This window comes from Lissotriton vulgaris, chromosome 7 (genome assembly GCF_964263255.1).
Source record: "Lissotriton vulgaris chromosome 7, aLisVul1.2, whole genome shotgun sequence".
NCBI classification, from domain to species: Eukaryota; Metazoa; Chordata; class Amphibia; order Caudata; family Salamandridae; genus Lissotriton; species Lissotriton vulgaris.
The window spans coordinates 1,079,789,692-1,079,817,085 of NC_141695.1; the positions used below are offsets into that span (position 1 = coordinate 1,079,789,692).

Here is a 27,394-nt window from a genome sequence, read left to right on the forward strand (position 1 = left end):
TTTCTTCCACAGATCCGCATTGACATTCACATGGCTCAGCCTCATAGGTAACCATTAACCCCATTGATTAATCATGCCTCAGGTTAGCAAAGGATCTTTTACACAGTGTTAACATGCATGTGTCTTGTTCACATGCATCCTTATTGTGCGTCCACAATTCAACCCGGTATTTAACCTACTAAATATTCACCACTTTAATAGGCAGAAGACGCATGACCTCCTTGTTGCGACGCTAGAAAATATAAACTGTGCATGGGCTCGAGGCTACTGCATGCTCTGATTATTGTCAAGATCTGCAAATACTAATACTTCTCTAAATATCTTCTTTCCTTCCTCCCCTTCCATACCATTACAGGTGTTAATTACTATTTCTATTGATGCATTGTTCCAGGCAAAAATATAGGTTGTCTGTCCTGATTATGATCCCACATTTTAAAGAGATCAAAACATCGTCGACCGACACTCTGACCCGCTGGATCCTTGTATAAGCTTGTGTTTGGGGGCAGAAGTGCTTGTTTTGGATTACCTGACGTGGATACATTTTCTAATTTGTCTTTGACTCTGAAAATAAATAGTTGTGAAACACATTTCTGGGAATTATTGGTTTTCTCCCAAAGTATTACGTTCACATTTAACTACTTAGGTACCACTGTCCCACTAACTATAATAATCATAAGTCACCCCCTACAACAGGCCTTACAGCCCTAAGGCAGGGTGCATTGCCTTACATGTGTGAACGTATCTGCATGAGCAAATGTGCCCCTGTGCTGCCCAGTTCATTTATTACCAGTCCAAGCCACCACCAAAACCATTTAAGTACATATGCTGGACACTGGTCGAAAACGAGTTCACCAGTTATATCATGGTTTCACTAAAACTAGAGATGTTTGGTATCAAACATCTCGTAGTAATAAACCAACACGGATTCCAGTGATTAATGTATTAATACATGCACCCAGAGAGCACTTTAGAGATTCCTCCTGAAAACCAGCTATTAGTGTGCTGACTGATTGGTCCTAGTCAGCCTGCCAGCACACATGAGTTTCTGACTCACAGAACAAAGCATGCTCCGGTAGAGGGAGTTTACACCCCTTCCCTCAGGACGACCGGCGAATTAGCGTTCCAAGGCAGGGAAATTCAAAGAGCATACCACCTTTGGTATGCAAATCTGGCTTTCCTCCTAGTAAAGGATGCAAACCCCCCTGTCCAGAGCCCATTAGGTCCCTAGACATGTGGGAAAAATAGTGGTCAGAGAGGCGTGTTCACCTTAAGGCTAGTTTCACACCTAAAGTGGGCTACATGAAGAGAACACAAAAATCAGAAGTCTGCCATATTTGTGATGGCAAATGTAGGAACTCTGAGACAGGGTTATGGCCACTTTCCACATGGTATGGTCATATAGGGGCGTAGGGACCCCAGTGATAAGTAGGCCATTGGCTAATACACTACACTCCCCTAATGAGCCTTAAATGTAGTATTTAGGAGAGCCCCTCACATGAGAAAATCAGATTCTGGCAACCTAAACGAAGATGAAGGACTAAAGAGCTGCAAAAAGCAAGAACTGGGGAACAAGCAACTGATGTGCTCATACTCCAAGCTGCTGTGCCTCCAAAAGCCTGGGAGGACTACAGCGCTTCAGCAAAAACACAGGAAGACGCTGAAAAGCACCTCAGTACATGGCTGCGTGGCCGTCCAAGGTGACCTGGTGGTGCTGCATTGGATCTTGCTGCATCCTTACCTTAAGTCCAGGAGATTAGTCCCGTAAGTCGTTGTGAAGCACCTGTATGCAGCGTATGTTTCTCCTCCATCGGATAACGTTGCCCCATTTGAAAATTGCACTGTGGATTTTTAAAACCTTAAGTATTTCTATCTCAAAACGTACTTACTTGATTTTGATGATCTTCATGCCAAAACCTATGTAAAGCTAAGAGTTGTTTGTATACATTGGTCTGGATCTCCATTATTGCATAGTGTGCATCATTTATCAACTGTGTGTGTTTTGTAGATATCTAACATGCCTCTTTGATAAGCCTAAGGCTGCTCAACCATACTATCCCCTTGAACAGCAACTTAGGATTGCAAGAGCAAGCCTGTGTCCACTTATAAGAGAATACCTGGACTCTTTGCACAGCATACCGCTTTTTGGTACACCATATAAAGAGCAAGTTTCCTACAGTCCTACTTCCAATCTAATCTCAATGAGGAAGCCAATTAAGAAGTATTGGGTATTCTCCACCCATATATCCCTTTGTGTGTCATTATTTGGGGAGTGTTGAAGTGTGGATGAGAGAAGTATTTCTTGCTCCATCTTGGAGGCCTTGTTCAATAATACATCCTTCACAGATACTTCCTGCTAGCCGCATGGTAGCTGCTCATTATTATGGGTAGGGCTGAGTTGTTTCTCAGAAAGGTTCTCCTACTAGAAGAGGCTCAGCTTATGCTTGATAGCTTTGTGGTCTTGTTGCATCTCTTTGGTACTATAGTCAGTGCAGGAATATCCTCATCATAAACCAATGTCTCTCTGCCCACTTTTGATGTGGCCTTTGCTGTGGTCTGGCTCCAGCCTCCACCTCTACTGCCTGGGCTGGTTTCAAGGGTTCTCCTGTTTTTGCTTTGCCATTCAGGACTGTTTGGCTAATTTCTTATCTTCACCAGGCCCATTTGCAGTCTCGGCTCAAATATCCATCTAGGCCTGTCACTCTAATCTTTCCAGTGCCTCTATCTCTGTGGGATTGTGCTAGTGCTCTGTGTTTCTCAGTGTAATTCTTGCTGATCTTCAACTCAGTACTGCCATCACTATCTCGAGGAAAGCTCAAAGCTTCATCTCTAGCCCTTTTACTAAATGCATGCTCACTGCTGTAATGCAGTCACTGAGAGGGGCTTACTCCCAATTCCGAGAACTTTATGTAGGTCACTATTTAACTGGGCATGCTTTCAAGTTCACCCCCAGTGGTCTGGGACCTGTAATCATCACAATAATCACCCAAAAACAAGGGAAAACAAAAACAGGGTGAGAGATACCACTACTCCACTCTCCAGTTGGCCACACTCCATATTATGGGGTTTTATAGCACACTGGCAATGCTTTCAGCTGAAGCACCCTTTCACAGTACTGCCAGGGGATTTAAATACTATGGATTCCCACTGGTTTGGAACATGAGAAAAAGCATTCCACTGGCATGGGTGTTATTTTGGAATTGGACTCTTTAATAATTTGGTAATTTTCTAAGTGCTCACCATCTTAAGTATAGGACTATGTTCTAGTCAGGAAGAGTTCTTGGGCTGCCGGCTTCCTTGTAAGTGCACCAGGGAGCCACCTTCTTATAGTTTCTGGACTCTTTTACCAGAGCTCCCTTCTTGCGATTGGTGGGCTATGTCTCTCAAATATTTTTTCATCCACCTCGACTGCCATAATCTCCATCCCTAGGTAGGCTTGACCAAATGGTACTACAGTAGACCCTTGAGAGATGTGAGCAATTGGAAAGGATTCAGACAAAAGCCGTACCAAATATTTATGATTGGCTGATATTTTGAGAGACTATATTTTGATATATATTTTTGCAGTCTATCTTTTTCTTTATGTTGGCAAGATGCCATAGACTTTGGTGGATAGATATTACTGGATCACCATATAATTCCAGATCAATAGTGGACTGCAGAAATGTCATTGACTCACCATGTAATTCCGTAGCTACAAAGGATTGGTAACCTTAAGTAATATTCAAGGAGACCAAGTTACTTACCTTCTGTTATGCCTTATCTGGTAGAGACAATTTCTACCTGCAGATTCCTTACCATCAATTTCCACAGGCATTGGACTGTATCCAGAAGATTATTTGTTAGCAGGTCCCCTGTGTGCCGGTAGGTGGCATCGATCGGCTCCGCGTGGCGTCATCCTGCACCAGAAGTGACATCCTCTGTACCTATATAGGCACCACCCAGGCGTGCTGACAGCAGTTTCTTTTGTAGAATGAGCTCGCAAGTAGGCATGGGCGGAAAATCCGTTCCGCTCGCGGATTTTGCGGATTTTCGGGAAATCCGCAATCCGCGAGATTTGCGAATTTCCTGCAAAATCCGCAAATCCGCGAGCAGCGGATTTTGCTCGCACTGCTCGCACTGTTCGCGTGAGTTCGCGCCCCGCGAATAAGTGCGAAATTGCAGAAATACGATCTAAGCAAAACTGAAAGTAACTACTTACCAGGTTCAAAAGTTCAGGCACATCATTAGTAGCCATTTCCTGTAGTGCTTCCTGAGGGGCCCCTCCAGAGTTCAGTTGCCAGTTGAAACTATTATGTGACCCTGCTCTGAACCTCAGAATAGTTACACATATGCCACAAAGGTCATGAATTACAGCTAAGGGAGACAAGCAGGAGCCAGGCTGGAAGTTAAAATCCATTAATCAGCCCCTAATTCATTATTGTCAGTTGGGGCAGGGCAGGTGTTGTAACTAATTTTGCAACAATGAAAGCACTTTGCAAGTGCAAAAGATCACTAATCAGGGCGCACTAAGGAAGCAGGTGCCAGCTAAAAAAATATTCTGTGACACATTAATCAGCCCCAAATTAATTCAGGTCACTTGAGGCAGGGAAGGTGTGCTTTGCTTTGCCGAAAATAATGTACACTGGACAACCAGAGGGTGTGGTGATGAAACAGAGGGTGGCATGGGTGGGCCAGAGGGTGGCATGAGTAGTCAGAGAGTGGCAGTGGTGACAGAGAGTGGCAGTGATGAAGAAGAGTGTCCCAAACAGGTTGGACACGTAGAAACAACAAGTTCGCAAAACTTGCGACCCGACAGGTAAGTTCGCAAATTGCGAAATTGTAAAAACCCTCGCGAACTGGCAGAAACACGGGCGAACACAAAAAAAAAAAAAAATCCGCAAATTCGCGGGAATTCGCGGATTTTGCGGATTGCGAGTTCGCAAATCCGCAAATTCGCGGATTGCCAATCCGCAAAATCCGCTCATGCCTACTCGCAAGCCTTCAGGAGTTTGCTTCCTGGCCAAAGCGTGGCAGATTTTGAGGCAAAGCACAACCCAGCAAGAGACGGTTCGCTTCTGTACCGCCCGACCTTTCTTCACACCAACATGCCCCACAAAGATTTGGTCATCCACCAGGAACTCTTTTGTGCAGTTAAGGTAGAACAGCAATGATGTTTTTGGGTCCAGACGGTGGAGTCGCTCCTCTACTTCAGAGGGATGAGGAGGAGCTTAGAAGGTAGGTAGGGTGATGGACTGTCCTACATAGAATGGTATGACCACTTTCGGCAGAAAGGAGGCCCTAGTGTGAAGCATCACTTTCTCAATAAATATAGTGAAATACAGTGGCTTGGATGACAGAGTGTGGGAGTAACGGCCCAAAAGACATGCAATGTTCACCGACCACAATGCTAGGCGGGCAGAAGAAAACATTTTCTTCCCCAAATAGTCCAGCCTTTTGGATTTCATGTCTAGAAGCGTGGTAAGGAATGCACCCTTGGAGGTAGAGTCTTAGCCCACCAAGCTCTCTGGGGTAGGTTGTTGGGTATGGAAGTTTGGGTACCCTGGTGTGGGGCGGTGTTGGCAGTCAATCATCCTATTCACAGGAGCCCCTATGTTGGGGTTGGACCAGGTTACCAATGGGACATCAATGAGGTCATCATTGAACAGGATTAGGGGTTGCGATGAGGAAACTCCTGGTTGGAGCACCTCTGTCAAGCAGGGGCGTAACAAAGGCCCCCGCAGCCCCCACAGTGTGGGGAGTCCCCCAGGCCTACGCACACTGGAGGGGGCCCCCTCAGCCCCTAGTGATTTGAGTGTGAGGGGCCCCTTCAGCATATTTTACAGGGGGCCCTCTCACATTTTGGTATGCCACTGATATCAAGATGTTAGTCTTGACCCCCACAGAGGGCAACTGAAGGTCAAGGACCTCAGCCGCCCTCTGTGCAACCTGTGCATACCATTCACCCTTCTTAATAGCCATGGGATGGGGAAGAAAGTATACCAGTATCTGGAGACGTATCCAGTTAACTGGAGTCTCCCAGTTCCTCACACCAGTCCATAGTAGGATCTTCTAAGTATGGCAGATATTTTTCAGGGTCCAGTGGCTTCTTCCATTCCTAAAAACTGAAAAAATATTGTGGGGAGGGTCCTTAACACACCACGCCACCATATAGTTATTATTTAAAACTATCTGGCGTAGTTTTTAAGTTTGACCCTAGTACCATACCCATTAAACTCAATTTTGGTCCTATGAGTCAATTTTATCCTCACTTTTTGCTCACATTACTTCTCATATGGCTGAGATACCCGCCACCCCCTCTCAACACAATCCCCAAGGATGGGAAACCGGAAACAGTTCTGAAGTCTTTGGAAGACGGGAGGGAGTAACCCTCCCGGCCGTATTTATTAAAATATGAAACAAAATTAAAACATTAAATAAACAGTTTCATATTATGTACAATTTCATTACCACATTGCGATGTTTGGCTAACCTTAACAGATTCTCTAATACAAAGGTTCTCCTAGCCGAACTAACATCCTACAAAACATTTACTTGAAATTTTGAAATTGTAGGCGTAATTGAAAAACGTTTAAGGGCCAACGGCAAGGTCGTAACCGGTGTCAAGATCCCTAACCCAGAAATATCGCCCTCACTTGTGAGGAGCGGCCCAGAGGCGTACCTCAAGTGCAATTACCAATTTCCCTTGACTTGACGGGGGCCCCAATAAAACTCGACGCCACTTAGAGGTCGTACGAGGACTCGTGTGAGGTATCTAGAAGGTAGCGTAGACCCCCCCCAAACCCCACACAACTTACCACATCTGCCGTCGCAGACGTCCTGGCCCCGGGAAATTCCCCAGGAGGGGGCTGTAACCCCTCCTACCCAGGAAGGGGCCTTGACCGCCTTTCCTTTTCTTTCGGCGACCCATCCTTAGAAGGGACCGCCTCCCCGTTGAGGGGCCAATGGCCACCTCCCCCGAGCGCTCCCATCCGTGCTGGGTGACGCCCACTCATAGGGATCTTCCAATTAGTGCTCACCGATCATGACCTTACCGCCCGACCAAAATAAATACGACAATGCTAACTAAATAACTAAACTAAAAAAGACAGTAGCAACTACAATTTTTTTTTTTAAAGCATGCTTATCAATGAACACTAAAGCAGAATTTCTTTATTTGCGAAACGTAACACAAATCGACCATTCTTTATTACATAATCAAAATCATCACGATAAAACCACAACCTGTAAACGAAAATCAGAGTTATCCATCAACTTTATTCAAAAACCACTTGCTGTCCTCAGGGGCTGGTGGGTGGGTCAAAATTGGCTCTTCGTTCCGTCTCGAGCTCACGTGCAGCGAGGAGGTGCAGCTTCAGAGCACAGGAACAAGAGGATGCCTTCGGATCTTGCTTCTCCTTTTATCCGTCTTCAGGGCGGGCGTAAACCCGCCCCTGCCTGCCCCTAGGGCGTGGCCAGCCGCGTCAGTGTCTAGGCCAACCCACTCTAGGGCGGGAAAAGGCGCGCCCCGGCTACGCCGCTTCGGGCATACCAGCCGAGACTCGCCTCCCGCCCAAGATGGCTTCCCGGGGGGATCGTGGTACTCTGCCATACGTTCGGGGGGACCGAGTGGTCGCCCCTTTCCATATGGCTGAGATACCCGCCACCCCCTCTCAACACAATCCCCAAGGATGGGAAACCGGAAACAGTTCTGAAGTCTTTGGAAGACGGGAGGGAGTAACCCTCCCGGCCGTATTTATTAAAATATGAAACAAAATTAAAACATTAAATAAACAGTTTCATATTATGTACAATTTCATTACCACATTGCGATGTTTGGCTAACCTTAACAGATTCTCTAATACAAAGGTTCTCCTAGCCGAACTAACATCCTACAAAACATTTACTTGAAATTTTGAAATTGTACATCCTAACGTTTAAGGGCCAACGGCAAGGTCGTAACCGGTGTCAAGATCCCTAACCCAAAAATATCGCCCTCACTTGTGAGGAGCGGCCCAGAGGCGTACCTCAAGTGCAATTACCAATTTCCCTTGACTTGACGGGGGCCCCAATAAAACTCGACGCCACTTAGAGGTCGTACGAGGACTCGTGTGAGGTATCTAGAAGGTAGCGTAGACCCCCCCCCAAACCCCACATGTGAGAAGTTGGCCTGGTATATAATGCTCACTAATTCTTAGTGATCACTTTGTACCATGCCAAGCAACCCTTATGATGATGGTTGTAATTCAACCTTGTAGACCAGTTATCCTAGTGGTAACGTGGACAAAGCAGTCTTAGTCTAAACTCTGAAAGGCATGTGAAGCCAGCTGTTATACCATACACAACCCCCTTGAATAACAAATGAAAGGGACACCACACAGATATATATTAAAAATATATATTGATTTATTAACTATAAAATCCCCTGGACTCTTTATGAGCACAGAAGCACAAGCGTTAAATCACAAGACAGTTTAAAATACACAAAAGTTGCACAATATGGATGAGCCCTAGGGGCCACCTAAACCATATACTAAGAAAGTGGTATAAGAGATACCAGGAGGAAAGTGAAGAGGCCTAGGGCCTTGGGAATCGCTGGAGCTATTCGAGACTAGCAGTGATTAAGTCGGGAAAGGCCCACGGGACTCGGGTGCAGTGTTCAAAGTGCACGCACTTTCCAATGCAAAGTCTATGGTGCGTAAAAAGTACAAAGTTAGTTTAAGGGCACTTCCGCTGAACCTAGAGGAACAAAACTTAAGACACAGACCCTAGAGGTGTGTACCAGTGTAGGGACACCGGCTTTGCAATGTTACCTCACCCACAGGAAGTGGGTGCACAGGGTCGAAGTGGCGTTGGGTTTTGACACGCAGGTTCTTGGCGCTTGAAGCTGAAGATGCTGCAGGCGATGTGAAGGAGAAGTGTCCGGTGGATCCAAGGGTGGATCTGAAGTGGTGAAGACCTGAAAGCAGAGGGGTCAATGTTCAAAGTCACTGACCAGTGACCACCGTGGAACCAGATTGGAACCAGGCAAAGTCGGGTGCAAACAGGTGATGAGGTGTTGCTTCTCTCTGCAGCCACGTGGACACGAAGAGGTCAAGGACGTCCAGGAGTCGATCACGAGCTTTCCCTCAAAGGCTCTAGCTGATGGCGGTGTCGGCAACTCGATTGAAGCAAACAAGCCTTGGCTAACGCAAGCCACGGGGAAAGTGAAAAAGGCTTATTACTCGGACCAGCAAGGTCAGAGCAGGTACTCCTTTCTACAGGAGTGAGGGCAGGTCTGGAGCCACCAGACCCACAGTGTAAATCGTAGGTTTCGTCGCCAAGATGGCCGCTGATCACGTGACAAGCGGCCGGGATGGCGAGTCGAGTGGCACAAAGCAAAAGGGCCCCACGCAGATCGTGGAGATGCTGGAGGGCTGATCTTTGGTGCAAATGCTGCTCGCTTGTGGGGCTTCTTAAACCCAAAAGCACAGAGTCGAGGGTGCCTCGGGTGCTGCGCAGTCAGCGTCTCGGGGGTCTTTCAAGATGGCCGCTCCCACGTCTCTCGGTGCCTCCACGGGTCCCTTCTTTGCAGGGACTGTGGATCGGGCTGTGTGAAGTTTGGGAAGCTGGGTCTTGTCAGGCTCTGGGCTCGGGCTCCGGCGGGAGGCGGCGGCAAAGCAGACGTCGAGGTGCTGGGTGGTGCCTGTGTTCACAGGGTGGCCCTTCCTAAGCCACAAGGGAGATGCTCTTCAGTCTTCTATTCATCAGAAAGTCGAAGTCCAGTCGTCTTCTTAGTTTAAAGTTGATTTCAGGATGATCTGAGTTGCATTAGCACTGCTCCCCCTCTTATTCCAATCTGAGGGGTGGATCTCCTGCTAGGTCCCTCCCCTATGGGTGGGACCAAGAAGGGGGGTGGTTACACCCCCTTTCCTTTGTCCAGGTCTCACTGGAGCTGGGGCTGGGCTGCCCCAGAACCGGTTTGACCGGATTATGCAAGGGGAAGCCTTGTGCTCCCCAGGCACTGTCTGGTTTCATTCAAACCTCCCTGCTACAATCCACTATCTCCTGTCTGGGGTGGTGTCACACCTCCCTGTGACAGGAAATCCTTTGTCCAGGCCTCCTCTGCTGAGTTTCGGTCAGCAGCAGGAGGTCAGACATGTGTCTGTGGCAGAAGCATCCATTTTGTGGATCTGAGGCTCTTTTAAAAATCAACCGCGTTTTAGCAAAAGTAACATGTCGTCCCCTCTAGAGGGGTGGAATGCTACCCCCGTCGCCAGGACTGGCGAGGGGGTAGTATTCCAAATCGTATGACACCTTACACGACATGTTTTGATAAAGCCAAACCAAAGTTGACATATAACCGCGAGGATTATAATGCACTTAATAGTATATGGTTTGGCATTATCCCGGAACAGCTAAGGGAATTGGTCCCGACAGCTGCAGACAGGCTCAGCTCATGCTAGAGCACCATCTCACATTAAACCACGCACTCTGCCTTCAGGATTGTTAAGGCCTGCCATAGGAGTGGCTCACAGGTTTATATGTGTCCAGATAGGTTTAGATATAGGCATACTATATCTAAGCAAGGGGTGATAACACCACCTTGCCCCAGCTGAGTGATCAGCCAGTTGTGTCAATTTTAGATAGCCAGCCAGGGGTGGCAAAAGATATGCTGCAGCCCCTGGTAGGCCTTGGATGCACCTATGCCCTGGGCACCTATAGTGCTCTGTACAGGGGCTGATAAGGTGACCCAAGCCAATCTAGTTATGCACCTAGGGTACATGGAATCCATTTTACAGAGAGAGCAGATAGCCTGGGGCCCTGATTAGCAGGGAACCAGGCCAACTAAGTCGAAAACCAGCTAAACACAGGGCAAAAAATCTGGGGTAACCATAGTCAGGTAGCCACCTTCCTACATAACCCCCCCCCCAAACGAAAGGAGATAAGGCTATCCTTGGCCAGGTAAGCCTATATTGCCTGAGTGGCCATATAAGGAAGTACCTGCACTAGCATGGGTACCCCCTGTCTCATGGTCCACTAAGCAGTCCCTCACCCTAGGGGTATTAGAGGGTCTCCACCATAGGGAATCACTACCTTGGGTGTGTTTATGCAAAGTTAAAGGCTGGTTTGGATATGGAGTATTGAAGTGAGGCTCCACTAATTTTGGGCTCAACTTCCTCCAATTATCTTCCACCATGTGGGCCTTTCTTTCTTCAACTGAGTTGCACTGAGCTCTCAGGGTCAACCTCTGGCTACCTAAAGCTGGAGGCTGGGTCCCTCTGTTTGGCTTGCTGGAGGGACAGTTCAGGTTTGGGCCCTTTGGGTCCCAGGTTTGGCTGTGCCCAACAGAATCCATCTGTGGGAGGTCCCTAACTACTTTTAAGGGGGCTCCCTCAGGAGTTTTTAAAGTTTTCACCTTACTAGGGCTACTAGTTTTGGTGCCCCTAATCTGTTGATGGGGGTGCTTTATTTGACAGGGGGCCCTCTGGGTCTCACTGTCCTTCTTGTCCTCTGCAGCCCTGGGCTGACTAAGGCAAGGTAGAGAGGGGCAGGTTACCTGCTCCAGACTGGATCCCACCTGAGAAGGGTCCACTGCCATCAGAGGCTCTGTCAGGCCAGGCCTAACAACCTCTGGGGCAGTTCCTTCATCAGGGGTAAGATCAGTTCCCTGAGGAGGCTGATCCTGTCCTACTGTCTGGTGAGGGGGAGATTTCTCTTCCTCCTCCATGCTCTCAGTTTGGGTGGAGTGATCCATCATTTCAGGCTTCACAACACACATATCTTTTTGAGTTTGGGCTGTGGCCATCACAGCCCCACCAACCTTTTCAGGAGGAGACTCAGTTTGGGTTTCTGCTGTTATCATAACAGCTTTGCTATTCTGGTTTGGAAGAGCTTCTGGTAAAGATGGGGCAGAGAGTTGCTCAGCCCTACCAACCTTTTCAGGAAGGACATCTTGAATTGGGGCTATAGCCAGTACAGCCCCACTAACCTTTCCATTGGAATTTACCATTCTAGAATGGATTTCCTGTTCAACCTCAGCCCAGGCTGAGATTTCCAAATCATTACCCAGTAGACAGTCTACAGGCAAGTTTGGTGACACTGCCACTCTCTTTGGGCCAATGACACCTCCCCAGCTGAGACTTACTACTGCCATGGGATGATTTGTTTGGATGCCATCAATGTTTGTTACCTGGTATGTGGCACCAGGTAAAAGTTGCTTAGAGGGGACTATACAGTCAGCCACCATGGTGATGCTAGCCCCTGTGTCTCTAAAGGCTTCAACTTTCAAACCATTGATGATGGGTTCTTGTCTATATTTGCTCAAGGTATTTGGGCAAACAGAGAAGTTGGTAAACCCCATGCCAGTCTCATAAACAAGAGCATTTGGGGATGGGGACCTGGATAGGCCAGGGTCCCCTTGGGCTCCAAAAGTAACCCCACCCAGATTCCTGGGTGTGCTCCCACTTCCTGGGGGATTACTGCTGACAGTAACAGGAGGTGTTGGAGCTGGCTTTGGAGGTATGTTTTCTTTAATGCCATTCTTGGGACAACAGCTGTCTGTTTTGTAATGCCCAACCTGTTTACAGGCATGACAATAAGGCTTTTTGTCAGTTGATGAAGTGTCTTGGGACCCACCCCCCTTCTTGGAGTTTTGGGGCCCTGGAGAAGTGTTTTCTTTACTTTTATCCCCACCCTTATCTTGAGGCTTGGTAGACTCCTTCTTCTGGTTATTGTCCTGATTCTTAGGCCTAATCCTGGTTCTGACCCACTTATCTGCCCTCTTTCCCAATTCTTGGGGAGAGGTCAAATCTGAGTCCACCAGGTGCTGGTGTAAGAGCTGGTTCTGACAATTACTTAGGATCTGCTCCCTCATAATCAAATTATACAATCCTGTGAAGTCATGTACTTTGCTGCCATTTAGCCAACCCTCCAGAGCCTTAGTTGCACAATCAACAAAATCAGTCCAGTCCTGAGTCTGTGCCTTCTGGGTGTCTCTGAACTTTAACCTGTACTGTTCAGTGGTTAAGCCAAACCCATCTATTAGAACACTCTTCAGGACTTTGTAATTGCTGGCATCCTCCTGTCTGACAGTGAGGAGCCTATCTCTCCCTTTCTCTGAAAAGGAGTACCATAAGATTGCTGCCCACTGTTCCTCAGGAACCTGCTGTACCATGCAGGCTCTCTCCAGAGCAGTCATCCATTTGTGGATGTCATCCCCTTCCTGGTAGGGGGGCACAATCTTTGTCAGGTTTCTACTATCATAGGACCTGTCTTTAGGAATTGTGCTGCCACCAGTGGCATCTAAGCCACACAATTTTCTTTCTCTTGCTAAAGCAAGTTTAGCTTGAGCCAAGGCTACCTCTTCCCTTTCTATTTGGAGTTGGACAGCCCTCATCCTGGCCCTATGCTCTTTTCTCTGGGAGGGAGTCATCCCTCTTTGAGATTCTCTTGAGGCACTAGAAAGATGAGAGTCCCTTGATTGAGATCTCACCCTCCTGTTACCTGGGAGAATGTGGTTATGAGATCTAGAGTGGTGCTGGCCCTCTCCATTCTCATGTAGGTCCAGGTTGGCCTGGTTAAGCCTGGCAACCTGTACCTGGTTTCCCCTCTGATCCTGATCTTCAGGCTCTTCTAAATCAGAGCCTTCCTCTTCCTCTTCTTCTTCTGGAAGCTTCTCATTCTCAGGGGAGTGTATCCCTTCACCTGAATCTAAGGGAGCCTGACTCACCTTATCTAAGTCATCCTTTTCTAGGATAGCTATTAGGGAAGGAATGGTAGGGCCTCTGCCCTTTTTTAGCCCCCTGGCTGTGCACAAGGCACTCAGGTCTTTGTGGCTAAGGTTGTCATATCTGGATGTTGTCCCTATAGGATCAACTATTACAGGAGCAGAGCCTGAGGCTCTACCTGTATCAGACATGACTGCTAGTGAGGTGTAAGTGATGCACTTACCTACACTAAGTGTTTTCCTACTGTACCTTGCTAGTGAGTTGTAGTCAGGGTGTGCTAATCCCTTTAATCTACAACTACTAAGTTCAGTAGAACTTAATATGCTAAGCTTTTGATTTATATGTACCTAAGGTACTTGATGTGATCTTTCAATTTGATAAAGATTGCAATGGTAAAACAAACAGCAAGCTCAAATCCGCACCGCTGCACACCAATGTGAGAAGTTGGCCTGGTATATAATGCTCACTAATTCTTAGTGATCACTTTGTACCATGCCAAGCAACCCTTATGATGATGGTTGTAATTCAACCTTGTAGACCAGTTATCCTAGTGGTAACGTGGACAAAGCAGTCTTAGGCTAAACTCTGAAAGGCATGTGAAGCCAGCTGTTATACCATACACAACCCCCTTGAATACCAAATGAAAGGGACACCACACAGATATATATTAAAAATATATATTGATTTATTAACTATAAAATCCCCTGGACTCTTTATGAGCACAGAAGCACAAGCGTTAAATCACAAGACAGTTTAAAATACACAAAAGTTGCACAATATGGATGAGCCCTAGGGGCCACCTAAACCATATACTAAGAAAGTGGTATAAGAGATACCAGGAGGAAAGTGAAGAGGCCTAGGGCCTTGGGAATCGCTGGAGCTATTCGAGACTAGCAGTGATTAAGTCGGGAAAGGCCCACGGGACTCGGGTGCAGTGTTCAAAGTGCACGCACTTTCCAATGCAAAGTCTATGGTGCGTAAAAAGTACAAAGTTAGTTTAAGGGCACTTCCGCTGAACCTAGAGGAACAAAACTTAAGACACAGACCCTAGAGGTGTGTACCAGTGTAGGGACACCGGCTTTGCAATGTTACCTCACCCACAGGAAGTGGGTGCACAGGGTCGAAGTGGCGTTGGGTTTTGACACGCAGGTTCTTGGCGCTTGAAGCTGAAGATGCTGCAGGCGATGTGAAGGAGAAGTGTCCGGTGGATCCAAGGGTGGATCTGAAGTGGTGAAGACCTGAAAGCAGAGGGGACAATGTTCAAAGTCACTGACCAGTGACCACCGTGGAACGAGATTGGAACCAGGCAAAGTCGGGTGCAAACAGGTGATGAGGTGTTGCTTCTCTCTGCAGCCACGTGGACACGAAGAGGTCAAGGACGTCCAGGAGTCGATCACGAGCTGTCCCTCAAAGGCTCTAGCTGATGGCGGTGTCGGCAACTCGATTGAAGCAAACAAGCCTTGGCTAACGCAAGCCACGGGGAAAGTGAAAAAGGCTTATTACTCGGACCAGCAAGGTCAGAGCAGGTACTCCTTTCTACAGGAGTGAGGGCAGGTCTGGAGCCACCAGACCCACAGTGTAAATCGTAGGTTTCGTCGCCAAGATGGCCGCTAATCACGTGACAAGCGGCCGGGATGGCGAGTCAAGTGGCACAAAGCAAAAGGGCCCCACGCAGATCGTGGAGATGCTGGAGGGCTGATCTTTGGTGCAAATGCTGCTCGGTTGTGGGGCTTTTTAAACCCCAAAGCACAGAGTCGAGGGTGCCTCGGGTGCTGCGCAGTCAGCGTCTCGGGGGTCTTTCAAGATGGCCGCTCCCACGTCTCTCGGTGCCTCCACGGGTCCCTTCTTTGCAGGGACTGTGGATCGGGCTGTGAGAAGTCTGGGAAGCTGGGTCTTGTCAGGCTCTGGGCTCGGGCTCCGGCGGGAGGCGGCGGCAAAGCAGACGTCGAGGTGCTGGGTGGTGCCTGTGTTCACAGGGTGGCCCTTCCTAAGCCACAAGGGAGATGCTCTTCAGTCTTCTATTCATCAGAAAGTCGAAGTCCAGTCGTCTTCTTAGTTTAAAGTTGATTTCAGGATGATCTGAGTTGCATTAGCACTGCTCCCCCTCTTATTCCAATCTGAGGGGTGGATCTCCTGCTAGGTCCCTCCCCTATTGGTGGGACCAAGAAGGGGGGTGGTTACACCCCCTTTCCTTTGTCCAGGTCTCACTGGAGCTGGGGCTGGGCTGCCCCAGAACCGGTTTGACCGGATTATGCAAGGGGAAGCCTTGTGCTCCCCAGGCACTGTCTGGTTTCATTCAAACCTCCCTGCTACAATCCACTATCTCCTGTCTGGGGTGGTGTCACACCTCCCTGTGACAGGAAATCCTTTGTCCAGGCCTCCTCTGCTGAGTTTCGGTCAGCAGCAGGAGGTCAGACATGTGTCTGTGGCAGAAGCATCCATTTTGTGGATCTGAGGCTCTTTTAAAAATCAACCGCGTTTTAGCAAAAGTAACATGTCGTCCCCTCTAGAGGGGTGGAATGCTACCCCCGTCGCCAGGACTGGCGAGGGGGTAGTATTCCAAATCGTATGACACCTTACACGACATGTTTTGATAAAGCCAAACCAAAGTTGACATATAACCGCGAGGATTATAATGCACTTAATAGTATATGGTTTGGCATTATCCCGGAACAGCTAAGGGAATTGGTCCCGACAGCTGCAGACAGGCTCAGCTCATGCTAGAGCACCATCTCACATTAAACCACGCACTCTGCCTTCAGGATTGTTAAGGCCTGCCATAGGAGTGGCTCACAGGTTTATATGTGTCCAGATAGGTTTAGATATAGGCATACTATATCTAAGCAAGGGGTGATAACACCACCTTGCCCCAGCTGAGTGATCAGCCAGTTGTGTCAATTTTAGATAGCCAGCCAGGGGTGGCAAAAGATATGCTGCAGCCCCTGGTAGGCCTTGGATGCACCTATGCCCTGGGCACCTATAGTGCTCTGTACAGGGGCTGATAAGGTGACCCAAGCCAATCTAGTTATGCACCTAGGGTACATGGAATCCATTTTACAGAGAGAGCAGATAGCCTGGGGCCCTGATTAGCAGGGAACCAGGCCAACTAAGTCGAAAACCAGCTAAACACAGGGCAAAAAATCTGGGGTAACCATAGTCAGGTAGCCACCTTCCTACACCACACAACTTACCACATCTGCCGTCGCAGACGTCCTGGCCCCGGGAAATTCCCCAGGAGGGGGCTGTAACCCCTCCTACCCAGGAAGGGGCCTTGACCGCCTTTCCTTTTCTTTCGGCGACCCATCCTTAGAAGGGACCGCCTCCCCGTTGAGGGGCCAATGGCCACCTCCCCCGAGCGCTCCCATCCGTGCTGGGTGACGCCCACTCATAGGGATCTTCCAATTAGTGCTCACCGATCATGACCTTACCGCCACAGGCCGGATAGTTGACCGGCTATCCGGACCCCCCACAACACTCCTACCTAAAGGTCATGGTGTAACGTTTTTTAGCCATGCTAAGAAGTCTCCTATGAGTAACTCATTCCCCACCCGAGACAAATGCACTCCATCCCCCAAATACATACCATCATCATTAATACACCCGTGTGGAATAGAATGCAGTGCCCTGGAACGGAACAACCTACTCACTTTGTTATTAAGCTTCCTCACAGAATGATTTAAAGCAGGAACCGAAATAGCCCCCCGCCACACTTTTCGTGGGATCATATGGGACCATGCAATTGTGCACCCTGGAACTCTCCTCGCTAACCAACTTACAGTGGAAAGCATCGCCTCAAGAAGAAGTCGTCTACCAGTGGTGACCAAATCATTGCCCCCAAGATGTACTATGACTACAGACGGCGGTGACCTCGTCCGCCCTAGCAAACCCTCAAAAAATGATTGGAACTGGTCAATACAGAGACCGCCTCTTCCGTAGAAGGACACACTGTACCCGTATTCCCCAGCTACGTGAATCATATCACCTGCCTTGAATACGTCCGCGGCACGTCTCACGTATGAGTGGCCCACGACCCACACCTCCTTTTTCACAGCCGGTGATGTCTGACCGCTGGCCCGGTGTTGGGTCGACTGCAAAGTCCGCCCCGCCTCGTAGGCTTGCGCAACTGAAAACCAAACAAAAACAAGAAGCGTGAGTACATTGCTACAGCTTCACAACATGTGCAACCGCACATACCTTTTATAACAATTGGAGGACCAACGCCCCACCCGTTTGACTTGTTCAACATCCAGACCCCTGGCTGTAGCTTCTGTAGCAGCCCCTATCCGAAAGGAATGGGTCCCAAACTCGCCCGGGTTCAAGCCCGCAGCGGCAATCGACATCGCAAGCACCCGCTGAAACTGAAACTTTGTCAGTGGGGTGGCGTCAGCGTGTCTCAACAAGGTCCCCCCCCATGATGCCACCCTTCGTGCTAAATAATCTTCTAGACACCTTACCGGGCACATGGAGGACCCGGGAATCCTGCGTATGATTACGCAGTCACCCATCCCACTTTGATCGGTCTTGGACCTGACAAATGAGACCGTCATCGTCTCCCCTCTGATCCGGACGTGCTCCTGGCACAATCCTCCTGCCACATCCTGCTTGTTCCTCGCCACTAGTTCGCTTACCCGCATAGCCCCATGGAATGCCAGCGTAAAAGCGGCTCGGAATAACACTGTCTCAAACTGAGATGAACACGTAGCAGGGAGTCTGGATAGCAACTGGGCCAGCCTATCTAAACCTATCGGGCGCCTTTCATCTACTCTGCGACCCTCAAGGCGTTGCCACCCTCGTAGCGCTTTCTGTACAACGAAAGACGCTGTCGGGTCAAGGATCCCGTGTGCCCTAGCAACAAAGGAAATGGCAGCCCGATGCCTCTGAGCCGTGGCCACCGATTTCCCGACCCGATGTAAGGACATCAGAAAATTCACCACCCACTCTTCCTGGCCCCAAAGCTCCTCTCTATCAGTCCCCAAAAAGGCCAAATAGGACCGGAACGCCCCTTCATATGCCTTCCTCGTCCTGGGTGCTAAACTCTCTCCCACGAGGTTACGAAGTTCGGGGCACCGAGAGACCAGAGAGCTTCGGGAAAGGGTGCCGGCTCCGGGTCCGCTGTGGGAAGAAAACCCCAGAAAGCCTGCATACGAAAACGAGACAGTGCATCAGCTGCCTGGTTCATTACCCCTGGGACATGTCTTGCTTTGAATAACACATTCAATTGCATACACAGTAAAACAATTTCTTTGAGTAGTCTCAAAATCCACTTGCATCGTGCTGCCTGGCTATTGATACATTCGACCACGGTCATATTGTCAGACCAGAATACCACAGAGTGATCCATGAACCCTTCGGGCCAAGTTCTCAGGGCCACTAAAATGGGGAAAAGTTCCAGGAAAGCAATGTTACTTGTCAGCCCACTGTCATGCCACCATGTCGGCCACTTTTGTGCAGACCATCTTGTGCCGAAGATGGCACCAAAACCTATACTCCCTGCCGAATCCGTCCACAGCCCCAGCTCGTCAGAGGACACGGCTGGTTTGTTCCAGACGACCCGACCATTGAAATCCGCCAGGAATGCCTACCAAATGCGCATGTCCTGGCGGACCTCAGCCGAGAGCCTCGTGCGATGATGGCCCTCCTTCAGGCCGACCATGGCTTGAGCAATCGAACGAGAAAAGGGGCGGGCCATTGGTATAACCCTCAGGGCAAAATTCAACTGGCCAACTAGCTGCTGTAACTGATGCAGCTTAACCTTGGATCCATTTATACATATTTGCAGGGATGTCCTGAACTTTGACACTTTTTCGGCAGGTAGACGAAAACAACCTTCATCGGAGTCCAACTCGATCCCCAGAAACTCGAGGCAAGTGGAAGGCCCCACAGTCTTACCTGGTGCCAATGGCACGCCAAACTGATTCATTAAAACACAAAATTGAGCCAAAGCCTGCCCACATTCCGGATCCCCAGCTGGCCCCAGGAACAAAAAATCATCAAGGTAATGCATCACATGTTGGAAACCCGTCTTCTTTGTGAAGATCCATTGTAGAAAACTACTGAATTGTTCGAAATAGGCACAGGATATAGAGCACCCCATCGGCATACACCTATCCATGTAATAATAACCCTGAAACATGAAACCTAGGAGCCGCTGGTCGGCTGGATGTACCGGGAGCAACCGGAACGCTGACTCGATATCAGACTTTGCCATCAGCGCCCCGGGCCCCAGGCGATTCAAAATGGCTACGGCCTCATCGAAGGATGCGTACCGCACCGAACACACTTCCGGGTCTATCGCTTCGTTAACGGAAAGACCACGTGGGGCTGATAAATTATGTATCAGCCGAAACTCACCCGGGTCCTTCTCTGGGACCACACCTAAAGGGGAACAAACAAAGTTAGGAACCGGGGGTACAGTAAACGGGCCGGCGACTCGACCTCGAGTCACCTCCTTCCGGATTTTATCCTGTACCACGGTCGTATGCTGCAAGACCGATAGCTGATTTTTACATTTCTCCACACCCTGAAAGTCCCCCACTGGGATGCGGAAACCATAAGAAAACCCGTTCCGCAACACCCCAGCAGAAGTACGATCCGGGTATTCACTGAGCCAGGGGATCATCGCCAGAGTATCAATCGGGGAAGGTAAAGGCGCCCCTCGGACTATGTTAGACCTGTTTGGCGCCTCCCCTCCCCCCATTATCACCCGTTTTGGCTCTGCACGTGGACTCAGGATGGGATGATTGCCCACACCCACTACATTCGTGTCTAAATTTACACGATCCCTGGGGCCTGGTACATTTACCCGTGTTGAAGTTCCAACAAACCCCCCTTTTTCCTGTATTTCCGGCAGGCCTCGAGTGATTGTCGATACCCGCACCTGATCGAAAGGGCGTCCCCGCATACTGGCGGGAGGATTCGCCAACGTTACTCCCCACCAATGGCACTGTCAACATACCAGTCTCCTTCATTTTATCCCAAGACACAGAATCATAACAATCCCAAGTTAAGTTTTTATCATGTTCTTTAGCCTTTCTAAACAGATTATCATAGCAGAACCAATGATTACCCTCATGTGATACCGAGTACCCCATGATTCGTGACTGATAAATCGGCAATTCGTGTAGCAGATCGGGCCTTCGTTCCCCCAAAATCGATGTAAAGACCCCCCACGCTTTGCCCCAATTGCCAATGTTTTCGTTCACCTTAAAGGCGGCCATTTTTGCGCGCCAAACACTCGGATGCATGAGATCCTTCTGGCCCTTAACATGCTCCATCTCATAGTGATCAGTAAGTAACGAGAACATGTTTACATATTCCCCCGCCCATATCTTCTCCTTAATAGCCAAGGGAACATGCTGACCCACCCTTTCCCTACGAGAAGGTGCAGACTCATCCCTTGCAATCGGCAATGGCCGCTTACCTGAACCGGACGGTGTCTCCGCGACCGAACCTGTCCCCTGTGGCTTCTCTACTGCCGCAGCCGGCGTGGATACCTTTGCTGCTTCCCGTGACTCACGCAGTTGCTTCATCAGCACCTGCGCGTCGACAGCCGTGGCGCCCTCACTATCTTTACCCAACCACGCTGCTAATTGTGCTGCCAGCTCGGGCGGCATATCGTCCCCGGACACGGGGGTGACCACCACAGGAATCGGATTCCCTCCCTCCGGCACGGGGGTGGGTGCCTCTAGCGGGGTACTGGGGCCCGGGATGTCTTCCACAGCTCTCCCTCTCCTGGGCCTCTTGTTTTTCCCCCCCGGGGCTGCTCCCGCCAAAGGACGTTTCGGTCCCCCTTCCTCGTTTTCATCCATTCGCCTCTTTAACTCGGTCATCTCTTTCATAAGAACGCGCAGCATCTGGTCAGTAGTCATGCGCTTTCCCGCCTTCTTCGGCATTCTCCAACAGAGTATCTGGAAAATAAACAAGAAAGATTACAACGCTCAAAATTGGCTCTTCGTTCCGTCTCGAGCTCACGTGCAGCGAGGAGGTGCAGCTTCAGAGCACAGGAACAAGAGGATGCCTTCGGATCTTGCTTCTCCTTTTATCCGTCTTCAGGGCGGGCGTAAACCCGCCCCTGCCTGCCCCTAGGGCGTGGCCAGCCGCGTCAGTGTCTAGGCCAACCCACTCTAGGGCGGGAAAAGGCGCGCCCCGGCTACGCCGCTTCGGGCATACCAGCCGAGACTCGCCTCCCGCCCAAGATGGCTTCCCGGGGGGATCGTGGTACTCTGCCATACGTTCGGGGGGACCGAGTGGTCGCCCCTTTCCACTTGCACTGCACTCCATTGGCATCACCTGTGAAGCACTGTGGTCTAAGATTATATCCACAAAATCCATCACCGCATCATCATCAGGTGCATTGATCGAGATCTGGATTTATGATATATCTCCCACGTGACGATACTCCACCAGATGGGTGGGCTGATGGGAATTTTTCTAGCCCAGTGCTATCACTTCAGTGTTATTAATGGACTCATGGTTCTGGATTAAATATGGCACACTTACAGTATTTTGGACCAGGCTACTCCTTTCTGTTTTGCTTCTTCCATTCCTACCCAAGCCCAAGCCCATGGAAATAAGGCTTAAGCTCCGATCTAGGAAGCGCAGTTCCTGTTGGAGTCAGCGTCAGGCAACACCCATCCGGCTCCGTGTTGGAGGTGGGGATCAACATGGGTATGGTGCAGCCGGTGGGCACTGAGAGCATCAGGACCAGTGCGGGGAAGGTCGAGATGGTATGACCAGTGTCAGTCCAGATCCAGGAATGGATTTCTTGGGTACCGCCGGCTCAGAAACAATGTGGTATCCTTCGACCCCGCGGGGCCCTAAGGGGTGAGGATTCCCAAAAATTAGACTCATGGCCTCCTAAAACTCTTTGAGTTGGACGGGGTCACTTAGCTCCCAGAAAAGAGGAGAGGCACGGAGTCAGCCCAGGTTAAGGCTCAGAAGAACCATGATTTAAGTGCTGATGCTCCCTTTCCTCATTGGTGGCCAGACAAGCAGAAGTCAAAGAACGCTCCAGCTTCTTGCTTTTTTTCTAGGACTTTGAATGAAAAGAAGAGGACTTCAGGCTTCACGAACAATCCAAGGGCGCTTTCCCATGACCGGGATCTGGATTTCCATGGAGTTGCGTGCCGGGCCACCAACAGCTTCAGGAAATGCTTCCTCAAAGCCTTCGGGATCATGGCACTGCAATCTGGGCATGACTTGGTGTTGTGGTCACACTCCAGGGATCACAGACAGATAAAGTGCAGGTCATTCACCAACATTGGCCTGTGACAGTCGCTGCATGTCTTAAAACCTGTCTTATAAGATGACATCCTCGACACACTAGGGGAAAATAGCTAAAAAAAATTGAAAAAAGTCTGTCAGAAAATGACAGACGGGTAGCCCTTCCCCGAATCAGCACTGGCTGTCAAGGAAAGAAAAGAACAGACATCAGTGGTGCCTATGGGCGGACGATGCCACACAGAGCCGATAAACACCACCTGCTGGTGAGCAGGGTACTGCTCATGAAAAATCTTCTGGATCCAGCCTGACACCCGGGGGAATTCAAAGGTAAGGAATCTGTGGCTAGTATTCACTATCAGATACTTGCTGTAGCAGCCTTTGTCGAATATGCAGTTTCCCTATTCTAAGATTGATGAACCGTTTTGTTCATTCGGTATTTTCAAATGAGAACCTTAACAATTTGTCAGAGTTTTCCTTTAAATCATAAAACCACTCTCCTGATCAATTATGGAGTACCGGGATCTCCCTTCAGAAAGATAGGTGTTTTACTTTATGGATTTACAGTTTTTATTGGGTAAATAAGCTTGCTAGTGTGCAGGTGCTGAGGGAGTTTAGTGGTCGTGTAGGGAGTTTGAGAAAGAAAAGCTCAAAGAAAGTACTGACAATTTTAAAAGACAATTTGAAGCAACATAATTTTATGTAAGGCACTACGTCAAATCTGAGATCTAGATGCTGGTATGAGCCTGAAGAATTAGCCCTTCGTTAATTATCAGTAGAGTACTGCATAGTGTTGATCTTATGTGGCATAGAGCTCTTTTTGGGTCAGTTACAACACAAAAATACTTAATGAAAGCATCTTGAATGTACACAATGTACAGAAGGGGCAATACCAAAATAAATATAAACTCATATCATAAATTTCCTTATTTTGGCTATCTTACATATTGGGGGATTCAAGTGATGCTGCATAGTATGCATGTTCTTTAGTGAAAAGAATACGTAGGACAAAAAATACGTTTATAAATAATGAAAAATCAAAGCCATGTCATTGACTCAGAGTTCAAAATAACAAAAATGATAGCTATTCCAAGTCACATAACAGTCATAAAGAACTTGAATCTATGATAAATGTATCACATTAAAAGCATTTTATCAAATAAAATTTGTTAGCAACTAATTATTTTAACAAATAATCATTTAAGGTAAAATGCACATTCAAAGAATCAAATGTGCCTTTTCCTAAAAACTTTCTAGCTCCCATTAAGTAACTTGTGCACATTTCAAGCTATTTAATTGCTTTCATGCCAAGAAGGTATATTTCTAATTAAGTCAACATATATAACTTGTACAACTACACCTTCTGAAGGGAAGGAGACAAGGATCCTTAATGTTAGCACTAACCTTACACTGGTGATGCTTGACAAATTGCTTGAAAGAGTAAGATTCCCAGAGTTGGGATTCATGATTGGCATTGCCACACTGGGCAATTCCTTGGAAACAGTCAAATCCTTTGTAGGTGGGATAAGGGCAGTTAGTTCAGGGATTAAAGGTTTACTCTCTTGTGGTAATTTTGAAACAATCTTAGTGCTCTCCCTGGGAAGCATATGCTCTTGTTTTGGTTTTCTCTCTCCTTGATCCACGTTTACAACAGCATCTTTTGATTCAGATTTGCTTTCTTGACGGTTTATTTCCTTGTCACTTTCCTGCAGCATAAATGAGAAATAAAAATATATAAGTGTGATGGAAATTACAACAAATGTACTAAGTCCTTGTTTAAAGTTGGAAGATATTCAATTTTTTTACTCCAATTTATGTTTGAGTCCGAAACAAGATTGCAAGTGAGGTGTAATTTGCTCTACCAGCTGTTTACCCTTCAGTTTAAACCCTGGAGCAAATTAGACAGAGATGTGTTAATAGTACAAATTGTCAGTTTGAGCTCCTAATGGCTGGTGAAAACATGCAAAATCTAAAGATAATTTCCCATTCTGTTGTCTCAACCTTAACAGGCCTTTTGTTTTGCAGGTGCCAAATAAAGCTCAGGTGTGGGGAATTTCTGTAGCCCCAACACATTTTCATATTTATTTTGTCTTTGGAACAAGTCAGGGAAAGCCACTGTCTGGAGTTAAGGTAACATTTGTTCCCATATGTCAATGCTCTTCGAAATTGTGTTATGGATCATTAATACAAAGCCTTTATTATTAGGTTGAGCCCTAGTAGGAAATATATGTTCAGACTGCACTACTAACAGTGGTTCCAGTATAAAAATGTGCACACATGTTTGCAAAGTTTAGAGAATAAGAATTTACAGAAGTAGGTCAAGACATCAAGACTCCTAGAAAATATTTGATAACTGCATTTTAGCACAAGCAAATATGGGATGTGTAGATTTGCTCATGAGAAAATTTGTTGAGCAGTAACAAGTTCACTTTACCGCCAACCACTCTTTTACCCAACCCTGGAAGAAGTTTTACTACTGCCCGTGTCAGGAGTAACAGTGTAACACTTACGGACAACTTAACCTTCAAAAGAACAAGGATTGCCTCTATCCATCCCAATCTCACCTTGACACACACCCACTATAACAACATACAATTGAAAGGCACTTACATTCTCCTTTCATCTACTTTGACTAACCCAAAGAAATCGCATGCTGATCCATGAGCAATCACATAAACCAGCTACAAAATTCTTTTAAAGAAACCTGCCAATTATTTCTCAACCAACTTTCTTTTCTACTGTCATCCTAAGTCATCACTCTTCCATTTACTCGGGATACCACACCATAACCAAAGGTAGCAATGAGGCACTCCTGCGATCCCCCCCCCCCCCTCCATCGATTGACTGGCAGGAGAAGAACACAGGGACTGTATTTTAAAATTCCACAGCACCAACAGAATACAAAAGAAAATAAATAGGCAAATCACAAAATACCTTAAATATAGACCAATCAATTCCTGTTCTACAGACTTTTTTAGTCATAATCTAAACATGGCTCCCACATGGCTTTGCAAGAATTATTCATAAAATATTAGCACAAAAAAACTCAAAAACAGACAATGCATTGCCATCATATTTAAAGAATATCTTAAAACTAGATATCCTTACTTTTAAAATTCAAAGGTCACTCACTGCTTCTTCATTGTAAGCTCTCTCCCATCTGAGGACCACTGAGACAGTATCGTTGTAAACAAGGTTGTGGCCAAAAATATTGTGTCAAAAATATTGATTACCTCAATAACATGATCCTATACTTTTAAAGTTAAGGACAAAAATATCAGGAATTTTTTTTTATTGATACTAATATCATCCAAAAATAGACAAATATACAGAATTTTAAAAATGTAAACAAATTTTAACCCTTTGAATGAGGGCGGAATTTCCCCGCGACGTTGCACATTTGAAGAGTGCGCAAACCGGACGGCTCCCGGCCGTCCGACGCACACACCTACTGTTGCGTCGGACGGCCGCATCCAAGGGGTTAAAGAAGTAAATGTTAAATATTTTAATATATAGATTTAATATAATGTAGATTAAATGTATTCCAATAATATTTAATACTATATATATAGGTATATACTTATATAAACACATGCATGTGTATATATTTGTATAAATATGTATATATTCATATTGAGGAAAAAGCGGCAGAAATTGATGCATTTACCATATCTTCCCAGACTTTTGTTACAGATGAGAGTCAAAACAGGGGGACCTCTGCTGTTGCCTACGGGGCTTACCTCTGTGCTGCCAGGACTCCAGCCGGGACTGCAGCCTCCCTTGCCTTCCCTGCTGCCCCCGCCGCCGCTGTCCACTCGCGGCCGCCGAGAGGGGCCGGGAGAGGATTAAACTACATTTCCCAGCGTCCCCGGAGCTGCGGGGACACCGCCTGCCACCAGGGACTTCCGCCGGAGGCGTACTTGAGAGCGCCCTTGACTCGGCAAAGCGGGGACCTCTGCTGTTGCCTACGGGGCTTACCGCTGTGCTGCCAGGACTCCAGCCGGGACTACAGCCTCCCTTGCCTTCCCTGCTGCCCCCGCCGCCGCTGTCCACTCGCGGCCGCCGAGAGGGGCCGGGAGAGGATTAAACTACATTTCCCAGCGTCCCCGGAGCTGCGGGGACGCCGCCTGCCACCAGGGACTTCCGCCGGAGGCGTACTTGAGAGCGCCCTTCCCTCGGCAAAGCGGGGACCTCTGCTGTTGCCTACGGGGCTTACCGCTGTGCTGCCAGGACTCCAGCCGGGACTACAGCCACCCTTGCCTTCCCTGCTGCCCCCGCCGCCGCTGTCCACTCGCGGCCGCCGAGAGGGGCCGGGAGATGATTAAACTACATTTCCCAGCGTCCCCGGAGCTGCGGGGACGCCGCCTGCCACCAGGGACTTCCGCCGGAGGCGTACTTGAGAGCGCCCTTCCCTCCGCGTCGCGGGACGCGCGCGGGCGGCGCCAGGCAGAGCCCGGGCAGAGGGCGGGCCGTCTAAGGCCGTCCACGGA

At 48.2% G+C, this 27,394-nt stretch overlaps 1 protein-coding gene across 1 annotated transcript in view; it reads right to left on the minus strand.

The window, feature by feature from the left end:
• Positions 1–27,394, minus strand: part of LOC147702949 (uncharacterized) — a 4,293,369-nt gene that overhangs the window by 1,627,294 nt on the left and 2,638,681 nt on the right. Inside the window, exon 23 of the mRNA XM_086929459.1 lies at positions 24,309–24,610. Coding sequence (XP_086785585.1) covers positions 24,309–24,610 — 302 coding nt within the window. The remainder of the gene's footprint in view (positions 1–24,308; positions 24,611–27,394) is intronic.